We start from the raw sequence: 24,693 nt of genomic DNA, 5'->3' as shown, positions 1-24,693 counted from the left end.
ATGTCTGAAACACTTAATAGGACGTTTGAGGCACTGGGAAAGGAGTTGGAGGACATGATAGCCAATACAACATCAGGTGACTACCTGGACCCCAATCAGAATGCTGCACAGGTGGGCTCAAAGCTGAAGGCTGCATGTAGACAGATGAATGTTACCGCTGTACGTTTGAAAGAGCTAAGCAGAACTAGCAAAACCCTGACAGGTAAACATATTTGACTTTTGAAAAATATATATTAACTTATCACAATGTTAAATTTAATTGGTCAACATTTTAAAATGCCTCGAAATTAAACTTTCTCAGGTGTATCGCTGGACTTAACCTTTGTGGACGTCGCCATGCAAAAAATTGAAACCCGCAAGGAAATGTGGGAGCTTATGACAGTTTGCAAATCACAGATCCAAGAATGGATGCAACTGCTGTTTAGTAAGGTGAATGACACATCATCACATCGTTTGTCAGAAAGTATGCACCTGACTCTGTTCAGCTTGCTTGACATTTGACTGTGTGTGTCTGGCAGTTTGTGGTGGCTAGAGCTCAGGAGAAGGTGGAGGAATGGCGGCAGCAGGCACTGGTTTTATCAAAAGCATCCTCCAACCAAGACGCAGTGTTACAGGGTGCATTGAAGATAGTGGAGGAGTTCAGCCAGCAGCTGCCTGTGTTGGCTGAGCTGAGTAGCCCCACCCTGAAACACAAGCACTGGCGAAACATATACAAAGGTCAGCTTATATCCGTGTTATATGTATATTCAATATGCTGTTTAATCAAATCATCAATCAATCCATCAAATGCATTTATACAGCACATTATTCATGGTCAGTCATCATCCCATGTACATAAGAAAGAGAAAATCTTAAGAGAAAGTAAATTAACAAGATAATACTGTAGCTCATACCAGTCCTTCAAGTTAATCAAAGGCAGATGAAAATATAGCTGTTTTTAGTATCTTTTTAAAGCAAGCTATTGTTGGGGCAGTTCTAATTTCAACAGAAAGCTGATTCCCGCATTTGGCAGCATAAAGAAAAAAAAATAAACCAGGTTTTTGTTTACTGTGTTTATATATCTTGTGTCTTGTATGTATCTGATCTGTCTTAGGAATGGGACTGTTGTATGCCCCAGAATGGAATCTTACTGTGGCGGACCTCATGTCGAAGAAGCTCTTAGATCATCAAAAGGCAATCCGAAAGGTAATATGGATAGTATTTCTTTTACCGTGCTAGTAAAATATTGTATGAGGAGTTTATGTATGGGCTATTTTACTCTTGATGTTCATTGCCAAGAAACCAATCTAGGCTTTTGACTACTGTAGATCTGCAGAGATGCTAAGGCAGAAGCCGACATGGAACAAGCTTTCCGGAAGATTCAACGGGGCTGGGAGGGGGCTTATTTTCAGCTTGCAAAGTTCATATTCACTGTGTGGGTAGAGGATAAATCACAGACGGAGAGCAGTCAAACGAAGAAGACAGCACACGCGGGGAGTAGAGCGAGAAAGAAGAGTCGTCCAGAACAATCCTGTGACAGTGGCACATTTACCATCATTGGTGAGTAAAACATTCGGCTACAGTCACTAACAACTTGGGTGGCGATATGAGATGACTTGGATGATGAATATGCTATTTTCTTACCTCTCCTTGAGTTAACGCTTGAGTTTTACCCCTCTCATGCTCTTCCAGCTGTTCTCTTGAAGCCAGTGATATTACTAGTTCCTAGCTAGCATATTACTATTGAACCGAATGCAGTGTTTCCCACAGAATTTTTGGAAACTATGGGGGCAGCGGGATTTTTTTGTTTGTTGGGGGGGGGGGGGGGGGGGGGGTAAAAAAAAAAAAATGCACAGACAAAAATGGTCTAAGAGAGTAGGCTGTACCTTTTCCCCAACACACATAGGCGTACACATTCTACATGAGGGGTGCTGGTCAATTATTCATGGGTATTTATGTGCCAGTTTTTCAAAATTCCTCCCATAAAAGGGTAAAAGGGCTGAACAACATATTACACATTTTTGTCTATACACATTCGTTACACATTAATTTCTATATGCAGCCCGATGTCTCCTCTGCTGTGTCAATGAAGGCCTGTTGCCTAACTCATTATCATACAACTGTAAAACAAAGCCAGGGGAGTGTCAGTAAACTCATCCGAACTGTCCCTTCTCTCAAGGTTGTTTATTGCTCCCAAACCCGAGTTAACCACAACAACTTGACTAGGCTTTTGATCCCCCTGTCTTTCAAGCACTCGTGGTTTTCTCTATAGGATGTATTTACTCCAGGAGGAAAATCCAAAGGAAATCGTTTTTCAAATCGTTTAATAGAAAACGGAAATCGTTTAAAAAAAAAAAAAAAAAAGTTAAAAAAAAAAAAAAAAATTTTTTTTTTTTTTTTTTTTACATTTTCGAAACTATGGCGGCCACATTTAAACTATGGCGGTGCGCCATAGTTTCCTTAATGTATGGGAAACACTGGAATGGGTCCAGGTAGTGGAAATGAGCACATGTCCAGAAATAGTGCAATGTCACTTGAAGAATAGGTTATAGATTAGCTGTGGCTCATTACTGTACTAATGTTGGTCCACAGTTGCTCTGACTGTCTGTTTGTGATACAGGTTTGGACGTGCTCCTGTCTGAAACAGAGGACTGCATCATGACCCTGTCGAACATGCTGCTTTCTCCCCATGTGTCTGATTTCAGAGCTGACATTGAAAATTGGGTGCATCTATTGCAGGAGCTGGGTAATTATGTAAAAATAAACACGTCAATAGTTATTAGGGAATTTACTTACAATTGAATTGTTCACCTTTGCAGAGGAGCTCCTTGACTTTTAATATTGCTTAATTGATTACCTTTGCAGACGAGCTCCTTGACTTTCAATATTGATTACTTGATTAATTGATTACCTTTGCAGAGGAGCTCCTTGACTTTTGTGAAATGTACCAATCAAAGTGGATATTCCTCAGTAAAATGTTTTATGAAACATCAGTAAAGGACAAAAACATTCAGCTGGTAAGCAAACATTATCTTACACATGGTACTCTTAAGTAGTCTTATAGAACACACAATACATATAGGAAGGGAAGGGGAAAAATGTTGGCCCTAAAGCAAAAGGAAACATTCTTTTTGTGTTGTTTGTCTATCAAACGTGTGTATCAAACAGAGTTCTCAGTCTATACAATGGTGCCGTACATGTACCCAACACTGAATGTGTCAGGGGATTTTCCCCATTTTCTGTGTGAAAAGAGAAATCCAAATTGCGCAAATCCTGCCAGAAATAGACTACAAATCAACTGCAATGTTATCCTATTCACTCAGCAAGAACCCATACACTTACCAGGCATGAATATCATATGTATTATCATGGTGGTTGAACCACGTAAGGTTAACATGAATGAACCATGAACCATGAATGTAAGGTTGTGTACCACTGATATCCACCGCTTTGGCTTTAGTGTTGTTAAAGTATGCAGCTTTATGTGTTCTAAGTTTAGCCCGGTGTACCAAAAGTATCTTAAGAGTTGCTGGACATAAATGATTCTTTCTTTCTTTTTTGCAGCTGGAGAAATTCGAGCCTGTGGACAAGACATTTAGAGAAATAATTCAGGCAATCTTGAGCGACCCTTGTGTCCTTAACATTGTGCAGCCTGAGAAGCTCATCACTGCAGCTCCCCAATTCGAGGGAAAAAGTTTGCGGTCACTTATAATTGATGGGCTCTCAACCATGGATATGATCTCCACTGAGCTCACCTATCAAATGAATACGCCACGCAAGGCATTTCCCAGGCTGTGCTTTCTCAGTGATGGTGAGGTGATCAAACTTTTGTCTGTGCACCCAACACCCATGTCCCTGCTCCCAGTTGTGCGGAAGTGCTTCAGAGGTGTGAGGTGGCTCAAACTCGAGTGCAAGAGAGACCAAACCAGCAAGCAGAACCCTGCAAATATCGGCACTGGGCTAGAATTGTCAGATAATCATAGTCTGATATGGGTCAATGGCATATACGGCACGCTCAGAGAATACGTGCCATTGCTTAGTCCTCTGGAGCCAGACTACAACCCCCTTGCTTGGCTTGATCTCCTGGAACAGGAACTGCATCAAGCCATGGTGTATCAAATGAAAGCTTGTGCTGCTGCTCATCAAATGTCTGTATTAACTGAGCAAGATGGAGACTCCAATAAACAAAACATAGGGACTCTGACCTATGGCCAGTATGAACACAGAATGTCAGAAGGTTTTGGAGGAAATGAAGAATGTTCAGTGGTGAGCGCTGTGGCCAACTTGGTAACACTAAGTGAACTGATTTCTCAGTTCCCACTGCAGTGTCTCCTGGTGTCAGAGGAAGCCGCATGGTGCAGTGAAGTTCAGAGATGCTTTCAGAAGACCCAAAGAGTGAAATGGGAACGCATCAAAGCGAGACTTGCACTCAAACTTCAGCTCTTTTGCCGCACCATTCAAGATGGGCTTATGGAGTCTGGTGAGAAATCGTACAAGTCCCGTCACATGATGGCATCTTTGCGAGCCCTGGTTCTACTTAACATGAAGCATTCCAGACAGCTGTCTCAGTTGATGGAGGTGAAAATGGACTTTGAGTCATCATTCACTTGGCAGAGGCTAATGAAATATCACCTCAACATAGACGACTGCCAAAGCCGCAGCAAGCCACAGTTGGGAAGTGAAGAGAGGGACGTCAGTATACCAAGCTCGTGCTATGTTGAGGTTTTGGGAAAACAGCTAGCGTATGGCTATGAATATGTAGGCCCTGAGAACTGGATAATGGTGAGCACGCCGAGCACAGATCAGGCTGTTTTGGGAATCCTTTTGGCCCTTACCAACTTCAGGTGTGGGTTCATCACTGGTCCCAGCATGGCTGGGAAGATAAAGATTGTGTCAGGCCTAGGACAAGCTTTAGGACAGCAAGTGGTCATATTAAAGTGTTACACTGACACTCATCCATCTGTTATTAGACAAATGTTGATGGGGGCTCTGATAACTGGATCATGGCTCGTGCTGGAGTCAGTTGACTCTATGACTCAAGGAGCTCTGTCAACACTGGGACAGCACTTGACAGACATACATCAGTCCTTTTTGACGTTGGCTGACAAAATCCAGTCATCTCAGTGCCGTCGGACCAAAGACAAAGCTGAGGGAAATGTTGACGAGATACTCAGGACACCTGATATCATGGAAGGTGAGATGGTTTTCACAGGAAAGCCCATCATGGCAAGGTTCAGTTATGGCTGCACCCTCATCTCATCAACTGGTTACTCAGCAAAGTTGCCTGATAACCTAAGAATTGCAACCAGGCCTATTTCATTAGCTGTGCCTGATTATAACATCATCACAGAGGTATTGTTTACCTCCCAGGGTTTCATGGATGCAGTTTCAATTAGCCGAAAGTTGGTGTCTCTGCTCAGCATTGCAAAAGACTCGCTTTGCCTACCAGATGCAGTCTCTGGGAGCAAGACATCTTGGGTTGCTCTTATAAAAAATATCATAGCTGCTGCCAGTGCCTTTTTGCACAAGTCCAAAGAACAGGGCTACCGCAGGGAAAGCATTGCCCCAGAGGATGTCCCATCAACCACCAACCCATCAGAGGAGCTTGAAGGCGTTGTGAAAGGACATCAGATGTCAAGATTCAACAAGTCTGCAGCATTTATGAATGCAATCCAAGAAGAACAGGCAGTTGTGAAGGGCATCATGTCAGTGTTAATACCTGCTATTTCTGACCCTAAGAAATCCTCTCAGTTCCGCAGGATTTTTGAGGAGCTCTTTCCAGTGGTTCGGTCCCTCCAACACTTTACGCAGTTGAATGAAGACAAGGAGCAGTTCAGTCTAAAAGTGGCTCTTACGGAAGAGCTGCAAAAAACAGGCCTTTATGCTGACAGTGGGGTGATTTCCAGTGCTCTTGCTCTTTATCAGACCTTGAAGTTTTCTCAAGCCGTTCTAATGCTTGGTCCCACTGGCAGTGGTAAGACCACGTGTCACCAAGCTCTAGCGGTTGCTCTCCACAATCTAGCATCCAAGACAGTTGATATTGATGAGGAGAATAGCACTGAGGATGAGACCAATGACACAGACCCTGAGGAGTCCGCCACGAACTATTGGTATACTGTTAACTCAGTGATTTTATTTCCCAATGCGCTGTCTGACGAGGATATCTTGGGTGTCTCCTCCGAACACCAGCACACATGGCAAGATGGATCTTTTACAAAAGTGCTTCGAGATTCACAGCGACATGACCTGTCAGCAAACCCTTTTTCCAAGAAGAGCAAAAGAAGATCCCTGATGAGAAAGATGAAGTGGCTTGTTCTTGATGGGGATCCGCTGGCTACACCTGGTTGGTTTGACAAATTAACCACACTTGGAAAATCACAGCCCTTCCTGTCGTTATCATCTGGAGAGAAAGTGTGGCCCCATAGAGAAGAGATGAGAGTGTTGGCTGAAGTCACTGACATGAGTGGAGCAGCTCCTTCTGCAGTGACACAGTGCTCTTTAGTATACTTCTCTGGAAAAGATTTGTGGAGGTCTGTGTGGAAGGCTGAGTTGGATATCCTCTACAGGGAGCACACATTGGAACACAGGACCCTCAAAATGTGGAAGTGCATGGCTTCAGATTTGTTTTCAAAGACGCTTACGTACATGAAGCAAAACACCCTCACATCAGTGATGCTGGCAGACAACTGTGCCTCTAGAAAAGCTGTCCATGGTAGTGCAGATGGATTGCAGGAAATTATGTCTTTCATCAGAATTCTACATGCCCTGATAGAACACATCCGGCACGGATATGCATCTTCGAAAGAAGCTGAAAAAGACGGTAATTTGACATTTCTCTTGATTAAATTTTTTTTTTTTAGGTTGATTCATTTTCTTAAACCTTGTAAATAATTGTTTCATGAACAGGAAACAGATATACCGGTAACCAAGATAGGGTTGTGGAAATGTATGGATGTAAATGGGACCTGCATGTCTGCACACAGGAAATTTAATATTTGAAATGTGTATATTTTATGGGGTTTGTAATAATATATTTTGTGTAATTGTTAATATTGTTAATTACTAATGTATGTTAATATTGGATTATTTGTAGATGACCCTAAATCCTGTGCAGATCCACTGTTTGCATCCACTGAGACATTCACCAAACATATGTTTGTGGTGGCTTATATATGGGGCTTCGGTGGGCACCTACATCCCAGGTAAGAAACTGTTTTACAGACTAAGTGCAGACCATCATAGGTAATGGTGTTTGGTACTAACATTGTTAAACAACACTACAATTTCAGACACTGGACAAGTTTCAGTAATTTGGCTCGAGAGTTGCTTTTTGAGAGTCGTTACAAAGTGGAGTTTCCATCTGAGGGTTCAGTGTTTGATCTCTGCCTCACTGAAGGCATATCAAAAGACCATGGAGGCCCATCTTTTTGCAAAAGTCTGCAGCTTTCACAAACAAATGTTCCTCAGGTTAGTTACGCCTAACATTGTTATTATAATGTGTAGGTATGGCATTAACCTCAACTGATTATCTTATATAGTACAATCTTAATAATTATCGCCTTGTGTTTTGTTTCATTAACATGTTATGGTACTGCAAAACTTGCAGTATGAAAAGCATGCCTACATGCTGGAAATGCTACTGGATTCCAATAAACCAACAATTCTGGTTGGGGAGGTTGGCTCAGGAAAGACCACTCTCTGTCAGGCCATTCTGAATCAAGGCAGGCCACATATCCGAGTCCCTGCAAGCCCTCTTCTTAATCTCACCGTTCTGAGGAGAGTTCTAGGGAATATGAGGTACCAGCAACCCCCTGTAGACAATCAGGGGAAGACCTTGAGACAGCAAGGACTGTTGCTCTATATTGATGACCTCCATGAAGCCCCCTGTGGTACGTATGTAAAGTCTCAATGTTTGCATGAGTCAATCTGTGTGTAATGCAGTTCGAAGTTGTTACATTGCCCTTCAATATGTTCTCATGCTTTATAGATGCATATGGAAAGCAATCAATGGCTCTGGAACTCCTGAGACAATGCATTTCAAGGCGTGGATTCATAAACAACGATGGTTATCATTTCAAACTGTTCCGTTCAGGGGCAGTTTGCTATTTGGGCACTTGTAGTTTGCCTGATAAAGGACGGAATAATGGCCACAAAATATCCCAACGACTTACCAGACACTTTTCCATCCTAGCACTGCCAAGCTTAGACGCTGACGTCCTGTTTTCATTTCATTCTTCATATTTGCAACATTGGCTCACAGATACCCCGTCTCCCTCTAGGCCAACTGACATGGCAAACTGCATCATATCGGCAACTCTCCAGTTGTACCAGTCTGTATGCAAGAATTTTTGCCCCCGCACAGACGACAAACTGATTCAGTCCTTTTCAGTGCAAGACCTTCAAAAGGTGTTTCAGGGCATGTTCCTCTGGAATTCACGTGGAGTTACACGACAAGCTACCCCGAAAAGTTTTTTACCTGGGCCTCTTCTCCAATCCTCTGCAAAGCCGACTTTTTCTCCAGAAGTGTTGGGCTCTGCTGCCAGTGTGCTCAATATCACACGACTCTGGATGCACGAGTGCTTACGAACATTCACAGATCGCCTACAGTCAGAAGAGGACGTTCAAACATTCATCAAGCTCTTAGCAGATGTGTCAGTGACACACTTTGGTAAAAGATTGGAGGTTGAGCCTCTGATCGAGAAATTGGATACACTTAAACCTGATTCTCCAGGACTACCACAGACAGGCAATGCAGGCATGAAGAAAGTCTGGAAAGGGAAGAAATATCAGTCATCCGAACAAGTAGAACCTGTGGAGAAGTCTTTGTTCAGCAGCTCAGACTCTGGAACCTGTAGTGAGGAGGACATAGGTGAAAAGCAAATGAAGAAACAAAAGAAGAAGAAAAGACGAAGGCATGTTGATCGAAGCAACAAAATCAATGATTTTCTTGAAGATCCACTGAACACTAAGCACACCCTCTCACAAATAACAACTACTCCAAAGCACTTGAAAGCCGGTTTTTGGAGGAGGACGCATAAAACAGCCGGAAATCCTCAAGGGCAGGTTAACCACGGCATTGATGCTGATGCGAGTGCCTCTGCAGTACCGTATGAGCCAATCTGTCCTGTTGAATTACTCAAAGACATGGAAGCCACCATTCGAAGTGTGGTCTTTGGGCCAGAATTGCAGGGGCACAATTCCAAACGCAACTCTGCGTACCAGGAACGCGATTTAAACATTCTTGCTCCACAGCTAGCGCTGATCGTGAAGACCAAGGAAGAGGATGAAATTGACTTTGACAAAGACTGGTCATGTACAGCTAGGTATGCTGTTCACAAGTCAAGGGTGCGACAGCTATGTCACATTCTGCGTGCTTTGCTCATACCTGGAGGACATGCAGCCCTGTTCTGCACAGCCAAGGGCACAGGGCGCAAAACCACTGTGCGCCTGGCAGCCCTTCTGACTGGGTTTAAGCTGTTTGAAGTAAATGTGGAAAATGAATTCAGGTTTAGGGAGATACTGAAGGATGCTGGAAACCTCACCAGTGTGCAGGGTGCCAGAGTAGTGCTTCTTGTCCATGAAAACGTCAGTCAGGTTGTTATGGATGAGGTGCTTATGGTGATGTCCAGTGGAACTGTGCCAGACCTCTACTCAGAGGAAGAACAGAAGAACTTGATTCAAAAGATCACTTCGCTGAGCAGTTCACGAAACCGGCTAAGGGATGACCAGGCACTTGATAAGTAAGTGTTAGTATACAATCTCAATGTTCATTCTCAATTGTTAGTTAATAGCAATTATATAAGAGTTTGACCATTGCTAAAGTTTGTTCTGTTTTTAGGTTATTTCGAAATGTTCAAAGGAATCTTCATGTAGTCTTACTGCTGTCTTCAAACAAAGATGGTGGGGACAAATCTACTGAAGAGGCCTTTGTACAAGCAGCACACACGAGAAAGGCTCTAAGTCTTTGTCATTGTGTTGAACTCTACTCACCTTGGACAACTCAGGCATTAGTGGAGGTCGCCTGTCAGCAGCTTAAAAATTATCCCCAAAATGGTGACAGTGAAGGTAAATTTGTCTTTTGTTTTTAAACACTGTTTCCATCCTTATTCAATTCTTTTTTTTCTGTATTGCTTACTTTTTCTCGTATCTCATTGGCAGTTGATAGAGGACTGAACCAACTGATCATAACCAACATATCTTGGGCCATGGCTTGTATGCACCAGTTAGCTGTGAGGCATGCAGCCAACTACGTTCCAGACCTACAACCATTTACTTCCCGGACTTATCTTGAACTGATTGCACACTTTTTTAAGCTCTGTAGTCACCTTAGAAATCAATGCCAAGGTCATGCCAATAGGTGAGTCTGGAAAGGTTAAACTTTTTTAAATTCATATTTCACTGAAATGGATAAACCAGAATGATGTAGATAATGACAACTGATAGAGATAAATTGGTAAACCTGAATGACCCTTGTGTTTTTGGCCAGGATGGACACAATCCTTTCACGTGTCAAAGATATTGCACACACTGCTGAGCAAAGCAGACAGGACGTTGTTAGGCTAAAGGAGAAAATGAATAGACTGATGAAGGTACAGCTTGCCTGCTAGTTCGTCAATTACTTTTGTTGCATGACCTACCAGGGAATACCAGGACTAAATATTATGTGTGTCATCTTGTCTTAGAGACAATCACTTCTACTGCGAGCACTGGAGGCAGAACGTGCAGTGATTAACCGTACCCGATGGCACTGTGCCATGGAGAAGAGTCGCCTGACACAATTTGAGGAAGAGGCTAACCATGCCAATAAGGAAGTGGAAGATGCTTTCAATGAGGTTGGCTACATATTATAATGTCCCGTCCCCCCCACCCCTCTATTGGTGAATACACTGTTGACGTAGATGTGTGTTATTATGGCTGTCACTATGTGCAGGAGTCGGAAATATCTATTTGTATTTATCTATTTTCTACTCATGTTCCAGATACTTCATAGACACCTTCATGATGAAAAACAAAGAGCAGCAGCACTTTTACATTGTGTCTGGCTGAACATATCCAAATTTGTCGGGAACACCACGAGAATCTGTGGCCAGATCCTTTCAATGTGCTGTAATCACTGACACGTGACAGGTCATTTAAGATATCTTTATTAATTCACCTTGACCTTTAAGCCTGTGGTCTCTTCCTTGTCCAGGTGAGCCAGCTATATAATAAAGCAGTGAGCAACCTGAAGAATTTGAGTCAAGTTGACCTGGATGAGATCAGGCGATATCGGTGCCCACCCCAGGGAGTGGTGATGGTCATGGATGCCATTTGTATGCTCTTTAACCGTCCAAGGAACTGGGATAGCAGCAAAAAGCTCCTGAGCCAGTCCAGCTTCTTTCAGGTGAGAGTAATAGTGTAATTAGTGCACAGTTCATTAAATAATTCCAAATAAAATCTTTCGCATTGATGTTGCCTAATGTTGATGAATGAATAAAACATTTTTTGATAATAGTTTGACTTTGCATTCCAACATATTTTTTTATTCCCAGTAATTCACTTACCCTCTGACTGAAATGTTGTCTTTATCTACAGGAATTAGAATTTTACGATCGGACCTGCATTACTGCCGATCAGTTCAGAAAGCTGTCCAGCATAGTGAGGAGCCCGGACTTCCAGTTGGACGTGGTGCGGTCCAAGAGCCGCGCCTGCGAGTCGCTGTGCCGCTGGGTGCGGGCGTTGCACGAGCACGTGCGCGTCATACGCCACATCGCCCCGCAGCAGGGCCAGAGGAGCCAGCTGCAGAGGAGCGTGGAGGAGAGCCGGGCCCGCATGCGGGACATCTGCGTGCAGGAGGAGGCGTCTCGGCAGCGATTGGAGGAGCTGGAGAGCATGCTGGACAGCAATCGGCAGGACATGGAAGACGTGACGGCCCAGCTGCGGCTGCTGGACGTGCAGGAGCGGGAGGCCACCAACACCCTGAGGGAGATCAAATTCCACATCGACATATGGAACGCTAGGAAACAGGTAATGGCTAACTGACAATGCATAAAAGTGTGCTCGTGTACTGTCTATACAGTGTACATAGTGTGTGTGTGCAAAAAATTAGGGACCTTCAAATTCCACATACAGTACACTACGTGCTGTAGATATATAGAATGCTTAGTAATGGGAATGATGAGCTGATACTGTTTCTTACTGGCAACTTGCAATAATCCTTGGCAACTTGCAATAATCCACAGAATATTACAGAACACTGAAGCTAAAATGGCTCTTGATAGGGTAAATGTGCACTACAGTGTAAATGGGTTTGAGGGTGTAATTTCATTGTAAGACATGAATTTAGACCTGTTAGACATGAATTTTGAATTATTTTTGCTGAATGAAATTTCTTGCCGATAGGAAGTAGAAATTGACAAGGACACTGTCTCCGGTGATGCCCTTATTCTGGCAGCAGTCATCACATACTTTGGTCCTTTTGGCGCCGACGCTCGAATGGACCTCCTGGGCAAGTGGCAAGACCTGTGCCTCCATGGCAACATCACCTCTGCCCTCAGAGGCTCGGAGACAGTCGGCTTGGAGATGCCGCCATCCCTCATCATTCCCATGGACAAGCACCTTCCAAAGGCTTTCTCTAGGGCCTTGAGAACGGAGCCTTGTCTGGAGGAGTGGATAACCCCAAGCTCCATTGTCAAGCTGCTCCTGTGGGGCTACCGAGGTCTTTGGGCCCCACGCTGGCCCTTGCTCGCAGACATGCAGCAACACGAAGAGTTTCGTTCAAAATGCATAGGTGATAATGCCATTTCCTTGAACTATACATGTTGAAAAAAGTGTCTATGATTGGATGGATGGATGAATGGATGGATTGATAGATTGATCTACTGTATTCTAAAGATACCTCTTCGGTTACTTAAAAGTTACATAAAACTCATTATTATTATTATTATTATTATTATTATTCCTCAGCGAACAAAGGAAAGGCCCAAGAGGAGAGTGACTATGACATTGTGGTACCAGCAGATCACCCAAATCTTGTTCAGAAAATCAAGCACGCAGCAGAAAAAGGTTTGTACACTATTTTTGAGATCAGATGAGCTAACTCATTTAAAGGGGGCATCGTGGCTCAGTTGGCTAGGCGCCGTAGCATGAACCATGGGACTGACCTGAATTAATTTCCCGATCCCTCCCCCATTTTTTTCTCATACTCATTTCCTGTCCTTCTCTCATTGTCCTGTCCATGATAAAAGGCATGAAAAGCCAAAAATATCTTTATAACATCTTGGGAAAAAAAAGCCAAACCAAATTTCAACAATGATCAGTGAGCATATTACACAATGACTGAAATAACATTTGAATTGATTGTCAAATTGATTATCCTAATGATATTGTCTTATTTTACTCACTCAAGCGTGTAATGTATGTGTGCCGACAGGGCTCACAATTATGGTGACTGATATTGAGCGTCTCTCGCCAAGTTCAAAATGTTTGGACTTTCTGGTGCGCCCGTCAGGAAATCACGCACCCGGCTTTGTGCGGCACGCCCGCTACACACATTCCAAGTTCTGCCTGTTCTTCAGCACCACACTCTCCAGGCGGGCACTGCAAAAAGGTCAGAAAGGCTTGGCACATGAGGAGGACACTTGTTAAGATCTTACACAGTAAAACAAATACAGTGTTATTTCAACAATTGTAAAGTTGATATAACATCTTCTTGTGTATTTGTTTCCAGATTACTCTCTAAGTGTTAAATCAGGGGTGTCAAACATACGGCCCGCGGGCCGCATCCGGATACTTTTTTTTTTTTTTTTTTTTTTTTAAAATGAAATAACCGAAATGCGCAATTACGGCCCTCGGGACAAAATCGAGACCTGCATGACATTAACCCAATGGTCCCTCTGTTACACTGTATATATGTAATTTGTACTGTAACAGGCATTTGATAAAGCTCATATATTATAGACCTCATATATAGAGATAAAATGTTAATACTTCTTATTCGTATTGTATCGGTATTGGTTGTAATTAAATAATAAATATAATTGGATTTGTATTGGTTCCTATTAAGCTCAAACTGGAAACGGGATGTTAGAATGCGTGAAAATGCAGGAAATTACATATAAGAAATACAAAATTTTCGGGGGGAAAACCCCCAGACCCCCTGCCAAAATGAACTGTCCCATATTTAATTAATTGACGGTTGCCAATGAATGAATGAAGTCAAGGAAATTTTGCATAGGATTATCAGTATTGCATTGCTTTCTACATATTCAACACACTTAAAACGTGATAGTACTGAACACTAATCCTCTGCTTTACGTTTTTTTTTTTTTTTTTTTTTTGCGATGATGTTACTAATGCGGCCCGCTTGAGGTCCACATGGGTTGTATGCGGCCCCCGGACCAAAATGAGTTTGACACCCCTGTGTTAAATGAACACTGCATTTTACGGTGTACTACATCAGAGCATGTAGTAAACCGACTGGAATACCCACCATAATTTCCAGTTGTGTTTTTATTGTAGAAGTAAACTCCACACAAAAAAGCAGAACAATACAATTATTGAGGTTTATTTTCAGAATTTGAATGATCGCAAAATGTTTCATTTGAATGTGTTGTCGTGCTGTAGAGATTCACCCTGCCATTTTAAAGGAGGTGGAGATGATTGATTTGTCCATGAGCTCTGAAGAACTCAGGGAGCTGATGAGTGGTGAAATCCTGCAGTCGGAGAACCCAGACCTTTGGGCCCAACGCACCAACCTCATATGGGATAAACAGTCTTTGCAGCACAAACTACACCAAGAGCAGGTACACTAAAGACTGGAATCAACAGCAAACCTGTGGGACCTGAACTGCAATATAATATAACATGGACTTAAGGTGTCATTTGGAATAGCAAAAAACAGCAAAGCATGAACGCAGAAAAGATACAATAGCTAAGTAGAGGCAATATAAGTTTTGTTAAAAATGTTTTTAGAAGTACAGTACGAGGATGAATGAAGAAGTCCAACTGAACATTAGAGGAGCACTTCCGTGCAACAGATGATAACTTTTGAAACGTTCCAAAGAGCACAGTACTCTTTGCTGAGACCTTGTGTGACCTTGTGTGACCTTGAGTTCCCGATCAGTCTATTTGAATAATGCCTGTATGGTATAGCAATGGCAAGCAAAAGGTAGATAGGGCAGGGCAACTTTGATTAATACATGCAATCTCACCATATTCATTTGACCCAGTGAATGTTTACATGTTGAAGATGAAGATTAGCACACAGTTCATGTCTACTGTAGTTCATGCAGAAATCTAAGTAACTCTTTGTGAAAGGATTCACCTACATTTACTTGCAACCTTGGTATAAGTATCCTCCTTAATATGATTGTGTTTTTATCTGCCGTTCAGACATTCCTGATGGAGTACATCCTGCAGTCCTTCACCCCGCTCCACCAGGACCCTCACTTCCTGCCGCGCGTGGCCTCCTGCCACAACGCCTGCCAGAGGCTGGAGCTGGAGATCGAGCAGCGCACCGAGGACCTGGACCAGCAGACGTCCTCGCTGCACGACTACGACTTCGTCACTGACCTGGCCATGGCCTTCTACCAGGCGCTGCAGCAGGTGTCCCTGCTGTCCCCACTCTACCTGTTCCCGCTGCACGGCTTCCTGGTCTCCCTGCGCCGCACGCTCCTGCAGAAGGGACAGCCCACCGTGTCCAGCGGCAGCAAGGTCACCGTCACCACCAAGGTAAGTTTAGTTTAGTTTATTTGGTTTATTTCATCAGGGACCATGTACCAATGTGCAAAGTACATTAGTTACATATTAAAAAGAAGACCTGCACCAGATTATATCTTAAAGCTAATTTTCATCTGCAGTCCCTGGGCAGGTAAAAAAGCATAAAAGGTGCCTGCCACCGCCAGTGTTTCCCACACCATTTTTTTTTATAAGTGACAGTGGCTGGGGCGTTAGCTGGGGTCAGAAACACGCCTCTATCAGCATTGAAAGGGGTATGCGGTGCATATGAAATATGATATGAACTTTTAAGTTTAATAGTTTAATATGAAATGTCAACTTTTGGTTAGCTTTAGAAATTACCTTAGACAGAGCGCAAAAGCTTTATCTTTTCAGAGGTCCTAGTCAAGGTGGTAGGTGTTTGTTGGCAACTGTCTTATCAGTGAAGTGCTTGGGGAAGCCTATAGGAAAGCAGCAATTAGGAAAAAAGAAGAGTTACTTAAGTAACCTCCAAGATGGTGTATGATGAATACCGATTTAATTTTGTGTGTGTGTGTATGTGTGTGTGTTATGTGTTCTATGTTGCAGCAGCTTTGTGAATAATAATATTAATAGTAATGTGAATAGTACCCAACAAAAGACTTCCAACTGTGTCATTGCTGTCCATTTGAAGGTGAGCCGCATTGTGCTGCAGCTGATGGACCAGTACCGCCCGTGCCTGTTCCACGGCCACGCCAACCTGCTGCGGCTGCTGGTGTCCGTGGCTCTGTTCTGGCACAGCGAAGGCTGCACCCAAGAGGAGCGGGAGGCTTTCCTCACCGGCCTGAGTGAATGTGATCCCCCCCAGGAGCCAAAGGTAGGTTACGTATCAAGGTGGTGGTGGTGGTCAAGTTTGCTATTTTAACCCAAAATTTACCCCTGACCGTTAAATTTAAGCCTGATGCTGCGTATATGCTGCAATGACCTAGGCGCCTGGAGCGACATAGACGCTGCATTCAGGCTCTGAGAGATTTGAGTTATTTATTAAAGATGTGGGAATGCTAGAGCTAAATGAACACATCCCAATGCAGGATGAGGGTCGTAGCTTCTAAATGCAACTTATTACATGTTTTTATGTACTTCAGAGGCTGGTATAGTTAGGTTTTTATATGCTGAAGGGAACCTTTTCCCACAAAGGGCTTCGGCATTCAGCAGGTATTTTTTTGCAGGTGCCTTAGGCTAAAATGTGGTAAAGTGACAATTGCAACATTTGTGAAGTCCTCTTCTCTTCTAAAATCTGCAGATGGTTTAATGATATTATTATATGGCAAACAAATGTAGTCTCTGTTAGATGGCTTGTGTCAGATCAACATGAGTTGACGAATATCGGCAACAGAATATTTGGCAATAAGCATTCAATCCTCAAAAATGCCTTGAAAAACACCTCAAACCAAAACTAGTTTCCCTAAAATTGCTGCACAGTGTCCTTGGGTATCGTGGAAGGCACTTAAAATGCAGTGTATTATTATTGTTAAAGGTAAAGCAGATAATTTTATTTTCAACATTTATGCTGCCCATTCTCCAATTTGATCTTTTTTCATGAATATTTACTAAGCAGACAATATTAACTAATATTCACTTATAATATTTATTGATATATGATAACCTAGTTAGATACTTATGTACTTATTTAGAAATTGATGCTGGTTGTTAATATTAATAAAAATGAATACAAATAAAAGTATTACATTTATGAAAGGGCAGCTTAATTTCTGGAAACTGGAGCCTTAAAGTGATAATTGATTGATTGATTTAACATTAAGGTGAGTGAGAGAACCCATCGTCCCAGCTGGCTCCTGCCCTCCGTCCCGAGCGATGCCGGACAGGTCAAGGCAACCGAGAGCGTCGCGTCACGGCCCGTCCGACTGCCCAGTTGGATCGCGGCCTCCGTGCACGCCGACCTGACGCGTCTGGAGCAGATCCCCGCCTTTCGTGGTCTCAGCGAGTCCCTGGCCGCCAACTCGGACCAATGGCAGGAGTATCTGAGCTTCCCCTCCTCCACCGTCATCGGCCCCATCCCCTGCCCGTCGTACGCCCACCTGTCCGTCATGCAGCGCGCCCTGCTCTGGAAGACGCTGTTCCCCAGCTGGCTGGCTGCCGTGGCGGAGGATCTGTCCGCCTGCCAGCTGGGCCAGTCCCCCCACTCTGCCCCGCAGGTGGGCTCCTCCAGGGCGCCGCACACGGGCTCCCCCGAGGCGCTGGCCAGGTACCTGCACAAGAACGACGGGCCCGTGATCGTCCAGCTGCCACACCTGGAGCAAGGCGTGCTGGCCAGCGCGCACCCTCTACAGTGGATCACACAGATGGCACAGATCATCAATGACAAGAGAGTGGTGAGTTCTTATGCATGTTGAATTTCTTTTTTTAAATATATTTTTATGGGCTTTTTTGCCTTATTTCAGATAGGACAGTGGAAAGCGAGAGAAAGTCAGAGAGAGATGGGGTAGGGATGGCAAATGACCCAGGCCAAATTCGAACCCTGGGTGCAACCCTTGGGCATGCAAGCCCAAATGTGGGGGGTTTAGCGCACTGCGCCACAGTGCCCCGTGCATGTTGAATTTCAGTCCCAACTACTGTAACATTAACATTTTGTGACTATTGTGAAATCATGGATTTTTCTTTTCTGTACTTTTTATCCTTTTTTTAACAGATGAAAGTCATCTCTTTTGGGTCAACCTATGACGCAGACCTGGTCCTGAAAGCTTTGAATGAAGGAATCATGAAAGGCCATTGGGTGATCCTGAACAACTGTCATCTTCTGGAGGAATGGGACGAGGATGTCGTCCGCAGGCTCACCCAGATATTGTCCGCAACTGCCAAAGGTAAAAGTCATGTGGATAGGGACGGATTATGACTCCACGGGCCTCCGGACCAGGCAACAAGAAAGGCCCCACTCCACAGGTTTTTCTAGTTTACAAATGTTGTTAGGGGTTCAGGAGTATGTCCCCATCGAAAATTCCTAAAAACAGTTGATCCTAAAAGCTGTGATTTTAATGCAATATGAAAAGGGAAATATAGAGGCTTGGCTTCAGGGCCCCTCTTGACCCTTGGGCCCTGGTTAGCCCGTGTTAGTAATCGGTCGGTAATGGGTTAGTAATCTGTCGGTAATGGGTTAGTAATCTGTCCTTGCATGTGGAGATTTTTAGCATGTGGAGTTTGTATAGGATTTGTACAGGAAGGTGTTACATCCTGCTGGGCATTGCTGCCTGTCGCACCTCCTCCGGTGCCCATGGGTCAGCTGCAGGGTCATCAGTCGGGAACCACTGTGTCATCAACGTTTCGCCCCTTTAATCCCGAAACGTCTCCGGTGGCGGGGCAGTGACAGGGACGTCTCCCTGTCACCCCCTGCAGCTGATAGATGTTATCCCTGCGACTGTTTTCTGGGGGTTAGTTGTTATTCCCCCAGAAACTATGTTGTAACCTTCATTATACCAAAATGGGAAGGGCAAAATCGTAATCTGTTACAGTTAGGACTTTCAGTAAATCATATTTATGTTGTTATGATGTAGCTGATTGTATTCATCAAAGAGTCAGTAGACTCATTGAGAGCTTCTACTTGGTTCTGTTGGTTCTGGGAAGCAGTCTACAGTCTGTAGTGCCTCCGTTTAACTTTTGACACGCTAATGGTAATTGTGAACTAAATGCTCTTTCGTCATATCGCCATATTCCTATTAAACACATGTGAATTCTTAGGGTGCCTACTGGAAGAGAAAATTGTGACTACTGTGGATTTTAGAAAAAAGACCAACATAAATTAACAATTCAGAATGTATTTACAAAACGTATCCTCATAACTTTCTACATATTTGTTACCTCAGGACCGAAGGTAGACAAAGCATCTTGTCCGCTGACTGAGATACATCCTCTGTTCAAGGTGTTTTTCATTACTCAAGGGGACAACCCACTGTCTGTGCCAGGTACATAACCTCACCGTCACTGGAAACATTTCCATTATTTATGTTCTTCTTCTCCTTATTATGTTGTGCTTTAGACCCTGTTTACACGTAAATTGATATTTTTGTGAACGCATCAGTTTGGGCATTTTGCTTACATGTAAAAATGAAGCTCTAGTTCCCTCTAGTATTTTTTAAAGCGCACCTATCGTAATGGTGATTTTTTTTTTTTAATCCACATGCCGTGCAAACAGGATCAAAATATGTAAAGGGATTAACACATTTTAAAAAATCTGCATACCTGTAATCAAGGCCTTATTTTCTCTCATACCATCAATGTGTGCAAGTGTCTGACTGATCTGTTTGATCGCCTTTAATATTATAAAGGCACTACACTTGTAATGTGTACAGTATGTCTGCAGTATGGCTAGTGAAAAACATCCTCCTTATGTTCTGACAGCTTAATGCAATTTCACTTGTCATTTTTAGAGGACTAGTAACTTGTGTCCTGTTTGACCACCAAGTACATTTGTGTAGATTAGAGTCTTTATTGTCCCATACGGAATATTTATGGGTTACGTCAGACAAGTAAATTAATGAGGTCTTTGTGATTTCCTTTGTATTTCCCTTATTTTGTTTACTGTGTTGCATTCGTCTGTGGCCAATTTCTTTAAAACACAAATGTGCTGTGATCTCACCACATGGACACTGCATCAGCTGTGGTACGGGCGTGTGCCGTGCGGCTGGTGTCCGACTGCCCGTGGGACCTGAAGGAGCAGCTGAGTGCCTCGCTGTACTCGGTGGGCTCCTGGCTCTCCACCTGCCCGGTGGCAGCCTCAGCCCTCAGCCCCTCGCCCAGCCACAGCGCTAGCCACTGGTCCAAGAGCACGGAGCCCATCCTGCGCTGTGCCATCCTGCACTCTGTGCTCCTGCAGCGCCAAGCCTTCCAGCACCTAGGACAAGGCAGCCGCTACCACTGGTGAGGCACTGACACCGGCTGGGGTTACATGCAGGCCAAACGAAGAGAGGCGAGATTCAGTGTTGCATTTATGCCTCTTTTCCACTGCAGGTTTTCTGGTAGGCCTGCAGCTTGACACAGCGCATCTCGGCTGCCACTTTTTGGTCTTCGATTGAGCTGTATCGTGCCCAATGGGAAAGTAAAAACTCGCAGCCGAGTCACGCTGTGTTGAGCTGTAGGCCTTCCAGAAAACCGGCAGTGAAAAAGAGGCATTTGACTGCTCAACGGTCAACAGGTCGTAGCGCCGAATCAAATCGATTGAAACACTTAAGTTGTATATTTTATTGGCCGCCGCAGAAGAAAGTTTCTTCTCATTTGCATAATATTACACTTGGACAAATATTCTTGCTTCGCTTTGCCTGCTGTTAGCTCGCCTTTGCCCCATTTTCCTTGCCTAGGTATATATGGCAAAGCTTGCTTCGCTTGGTCAAATTTGCATGTGTGTCCCCGTCGTGAGTGGAACATTAAGGTGAATGGATGCCTGTTGGGCCATAACTGGTTTACTTTATCTTGTCTTAGTTTCACTAACTTGCTCTTTATGTTTTTCAAATAATACATACTACATGATTGTATGTAAGAATGGTATGACTTAAGTACTTAAACAAATGAAATGAAAAAATGATAAGTGAATGGAATATTGAATGATGACATAAGGTAATTAATATACAATAGAATAAAATGCCTTTACTGTCACTTATGCATGTGTCACCTGCTAAGGCGATACACTTTTAAACCTTATCATATGTTAACCCTTACATTCCCAAGGACCCAGGCAGATCTAATCAATCTGATCGAAACTCACACCCACCTCAGCAAACACTGCACTAACACAGCTGCGGCTCTGGAATACATAGCAGGTAAAGGTGGTCTTGGCTGACCAGCTAGACTTTTTTTCATTAAAAAAAATATATATATTGATGACGTTTAGAGTCTATCATGAGATGATTGCCACCACTATCAATTGGTAAGTATTCTAGTATTATGAATCATGAGTACGTATTATGACTTGGCAATTTGACCTAGTGAAGGAGATGAGCTTTAGATCAGAGGGTTACGGGTTCGAATCCCACCCTTCCACTCCTTACCACACTCCAAGGCTGAAGTGCCCTTGAGCATGGCACATGTCACTATACTGCCCCAGGGACCAATATCCTGTAGATAACTGTAAGTTGCTTTGGATAAAAGCATCAGCTTATGTAATGTAATTTACACATTTTGTACAATCTTGAAAATAAAACTTCCCTCTGCTTGTCCTCCCATAATGTAAAAGATGGCTAAAATGTCATACTCTATCTTTAATAAATGTCCCTCTGTTTGGCTTTGTCCCATAGGATATTTGGTGTATGGTGGCCACGTGTCCGACTCAGCCGACCTGGAGGCTATTGTCGGGGTAACCAGGACCTGTCTCAGGGCTCCCTCAGCCACCTGGGCTGGTGGCCCTCACACGCTGGCACAAAACATCACCTCTGCCACTCACTTAGGTAAACACCTGCTTGTCTAAATGTACATTGACATAGGGGTGTATTCCAAGAAGCAGGTTTAGTAGTGAACCAGGTGAGGTTGACCTTGAGGGAGAGGTGAATCATCAAATAGAAGAGCCTAGAATCCTAAATTTAATAACTGAATGATACATGCAGGCCATTTATCAGCAGGTTTATCAATTCCTCTTGGTTAACTTAGGTTCATTGCTTAACCACGTTCTTGGAATAACCACATGGTTTATTTGACATGGACGGACAACATTAATAAACCATGCTGTAGGCCTACCATACTAGGCCAAACTGGGTAATTTTTTTGTAAATATTTTAATCACGGTCCGTTCAGAGGTCAGATCCATACAAGACGGAAAAAGCGTATAAAAATGTAATTTTATGTCTTGGAGGTGCAGTAACACAAACCTTATGCCTATGGTACTTACAGCATTGTCTCGAAAAGATAATTGGAGAGAATTTGGAGTGTTTCAGAAAGATAACTCAATTCAGCATGGATCATAGTCATAATAAATTAGTCATTTATGATCTATAAGCTTATGAAGTGGGGAAAGGATAGTTTTTGAAGTTCAGGGGGAGGACAAAGGGCACATTTTCTGGAGAAAGTTGTAACGTTTTTTGTCGTGGCATATACAAGGTTAGCATGTTTTTAGCACGTTTTAGATTAGCTTAGATACAACTTAAACATGAAACAGAAATTTCCTTTGGTGTGTCACTCTCACAGACATTGATTAAACAAGACATAGGACATAATAAGACAATATGTGTATGCTGAGGCTGGATAGATGTTTTTTCAACGTTTCAAGATGTTGCCTTCAACCAAACCTCTTTGACTCATGCCTAGACTTTTGTTTCACTCTGCGATCCACGCTCCTCCACCTCCTCCTCCCCAGGCATCCAAGGTCTGGACCACCACGTCCAGCACATGCGTGACACCAACGACCCCCTGCTGCTGGGCTTCGGCTCGGGGCTGGTGGTGGAGCAGGTGCGGCTGCACAGCCAGGACCTGCACACGCTGATGCTCCTGTCGCAGAGGGTCGGCCTGGCCAGCGACACGCCCAAGCACCGCGCCGCCGCCGCCATCGTAGACTACCAGGAGGCCCAAATCAAACTCAAGGCCATCCAGGACTCTCTAAGGCCCAATATAGACGGCAAAACCATCAGTGCGATCGGCATCACTCCTTCGGGGCCCTTGCGGGACGTCCTGCACATGGAGAGGGAGAAGCTGATGGAGTATGTGACGGTCCTGCTGACGGACATGAGTTCCTCCTGCCGTCTGGCGGAGTACACGGACCAGGCTCTGGCCAGACTGGAGAAGAAGGCCACCATGCTGCAGCAGTACCTGGGGGAGGACTCGGCGTTCACCGTTCACCTGTCCGTGTTTCGGCATCCCCAGCGCTTCCTCGCCGCGCTCATCAGGCAGACGGCTCAAGACAAGCAGAGGGACGTCAGCGAGGTCTGTCTCAAGTATGAGGTACGCAAAGCCCATTTTTACACAGCAGTAGTGCCGCCTCTAGTCAGACAGACCAATTGTCATGGGCCCCACACCAAATCATGGCCCTGCCATGGTGAATACCACTAAAAAGAGTTCAAGATGGCCCTGTGTTTATGCATATTTACCTTGAAAAGTATTGCAACTTTTAACCCATTAGGTCAAATGTACCTTTTTGTCCTATTTTCCAGGTACTGGGCGTTTCGGTGACTCCCATATCTCACCCCCAGAGCTCTGTGTGCCTGGGCGGCCTGGAGCTTCACGGGGCCCTATGGGTGTCGAGGCAGGGGGCCATCCAGGACACGCTCTCCCACAAACCATGCCCCTTACCACTAGTGCTGGTCCGTGGAGTCGTCAGAGCGGAGGAGCAGGCCCAGAATCAGTTCGGTGCCCAGAGCACGTCGTCCTCTCCCCTCCCTGTGTACAACTGTCCCCTGTACAAGGATCCTCAGGAGATTGACGGAAACTGGAGATTGTCTGATAAGAATATTATAACGCACATCCCGCTGCCTGCGAAGCTGGACCCAGTGCTGTGCGCCCAGCGAAGGGCGAGGCTCAGTTGCATCCTTTGAAATAACATGAAGCTTCATTCTTGAGCGTTGGGGCAAGGGTGAATGGGATGGAGACTTGAATGAATGTGTTCATTCAGATCTGCATGTGAATGTCAGTCATGTCAAGCAGCTTTCAATTTCAAATTAAGACACTTTTGTATGAACAGAAAAAAATAAAAGTCTAACGTTTCCGTATTATCAGCCTATCAATAATAAATACTCTTTTGCAACCCTTCCAGCATCTTGTGTCTACAGATGACTAGCAAGAAGTTTTTTGCAAGGCAGTTTGTGGTCAGAAGATATGGATGCCTCAATGTGACTACTGAGTGTTATTTTATTTGTATTTAAAAAAAAAGATGTTGCATGTTGGATATGGAGTTGTACGTGTCTGATAAAGATTGTGAGCAACATATCCGGTGATAATGACATTCTGTGTTATGGTGATTTTTCCTGTTTAAGTAGATGGATTTAAAAAAGGTCTCTATGTACGGGTGTACAACAAAATGGGACGAAATACCAAACAACAGTTTCAAAG

At 43.9% G+C, this 24,693-nt stretch overlaps 1 protein-coding gene across 1 annotated transcript; it reads left to right on the top strand.

Annotated features, from left to right (window-relative positions):
• On the top strand, window positions 1-24,586 carry LOC134454824 (dynein heavy chain domain-containing protein 1). The gene is made up of 33 exons (XM_063205983.1): window positions 1-202; window positions 302-429; window positions 519-717; window positions 1,094-1,185; window positions 1,308-1,539; window positions 2,600-2,725; window positions 2,899-2,996; window positions 3,544-6,667; window positions 6,701-6,799; window positions 7,073-7,181; window positions 7,269-7,446; window positions 7,586-7,868; window positions 7,967-9,719; window positions 9,818-10,044; window positions 10,138-10,336; window positions 10,466-10,568; window positions 10,662-10,811; window positions 11,171-11,362; window positions 11,554-11,985; window positions 12,361-12,748; window positions 12,925-13,023; window positions 13,391-13,567; window positions 14,584-14,762; window positions 15,352-15,690; window positions 16,349-16,531; window positions 17,478-18,047; window positions 18,365-18,536; window positions 19,533-19,631; window positions 20,325-20,586; window positions 21,391-21,482; window positions 21,957-22,106; window positions 23,009-23,589; window positions 23,799-24,586. Exons 1-33 carry the CDS (start codon window positions 1-3, stop codon window positions 24,177-24,179), a joined length of 11,598 nt encoding a protein of 3,865 aa, XP_063062053.1. The 3' UTR covers window positions 24,180-24,586.
• Window positions 24,587-24,693: the final 107 nt, after the last annotated feature.

This window comes from Engraulis encrasicolus, chromosome 8 (genome assembly GCF_034702125.1).
Source record: "Engraulis encrasicolus isolate BLACKSEA-1 chromosome 8, IST_EnEncr_1.0, whole genome shotgun sequence".
NCBI lineage: Eukaryota > Metazoa > Chordata > Actinopteri > Clupeiformes > Engraulidae > Engraulis > Engraulis encrasicolus.
Note: the sequence above shows the minus strand (reverse complement) of the source record. Positions and strands in the feature narration are given on the sequence as shown.

Excerpts from the sequence above, each read along its gene's own strand:
- LOC134454824 (XM_063205983.1), top strand. The coding sequence starts at position 1 with ATGTCTGAAACACTTAATAGGACGTTTGAGGCACTGGGAAAGGAGTTG. Across the intron at positions 203-301 it reads AACTAGCAAAACCCTGACAG|GTGTATCGCTGGACTTAACC; the intron begins GTAAACATATTT and ends AAACTTTCTCAG. Across the intron at positions 10,812-11,170 it reads TGGAAGATGCTTTCAATGAG|GTGAGCCAGCTATATAATAA; the intron begins GTTGGCTACATA and ends TTCCTTGTCCAG.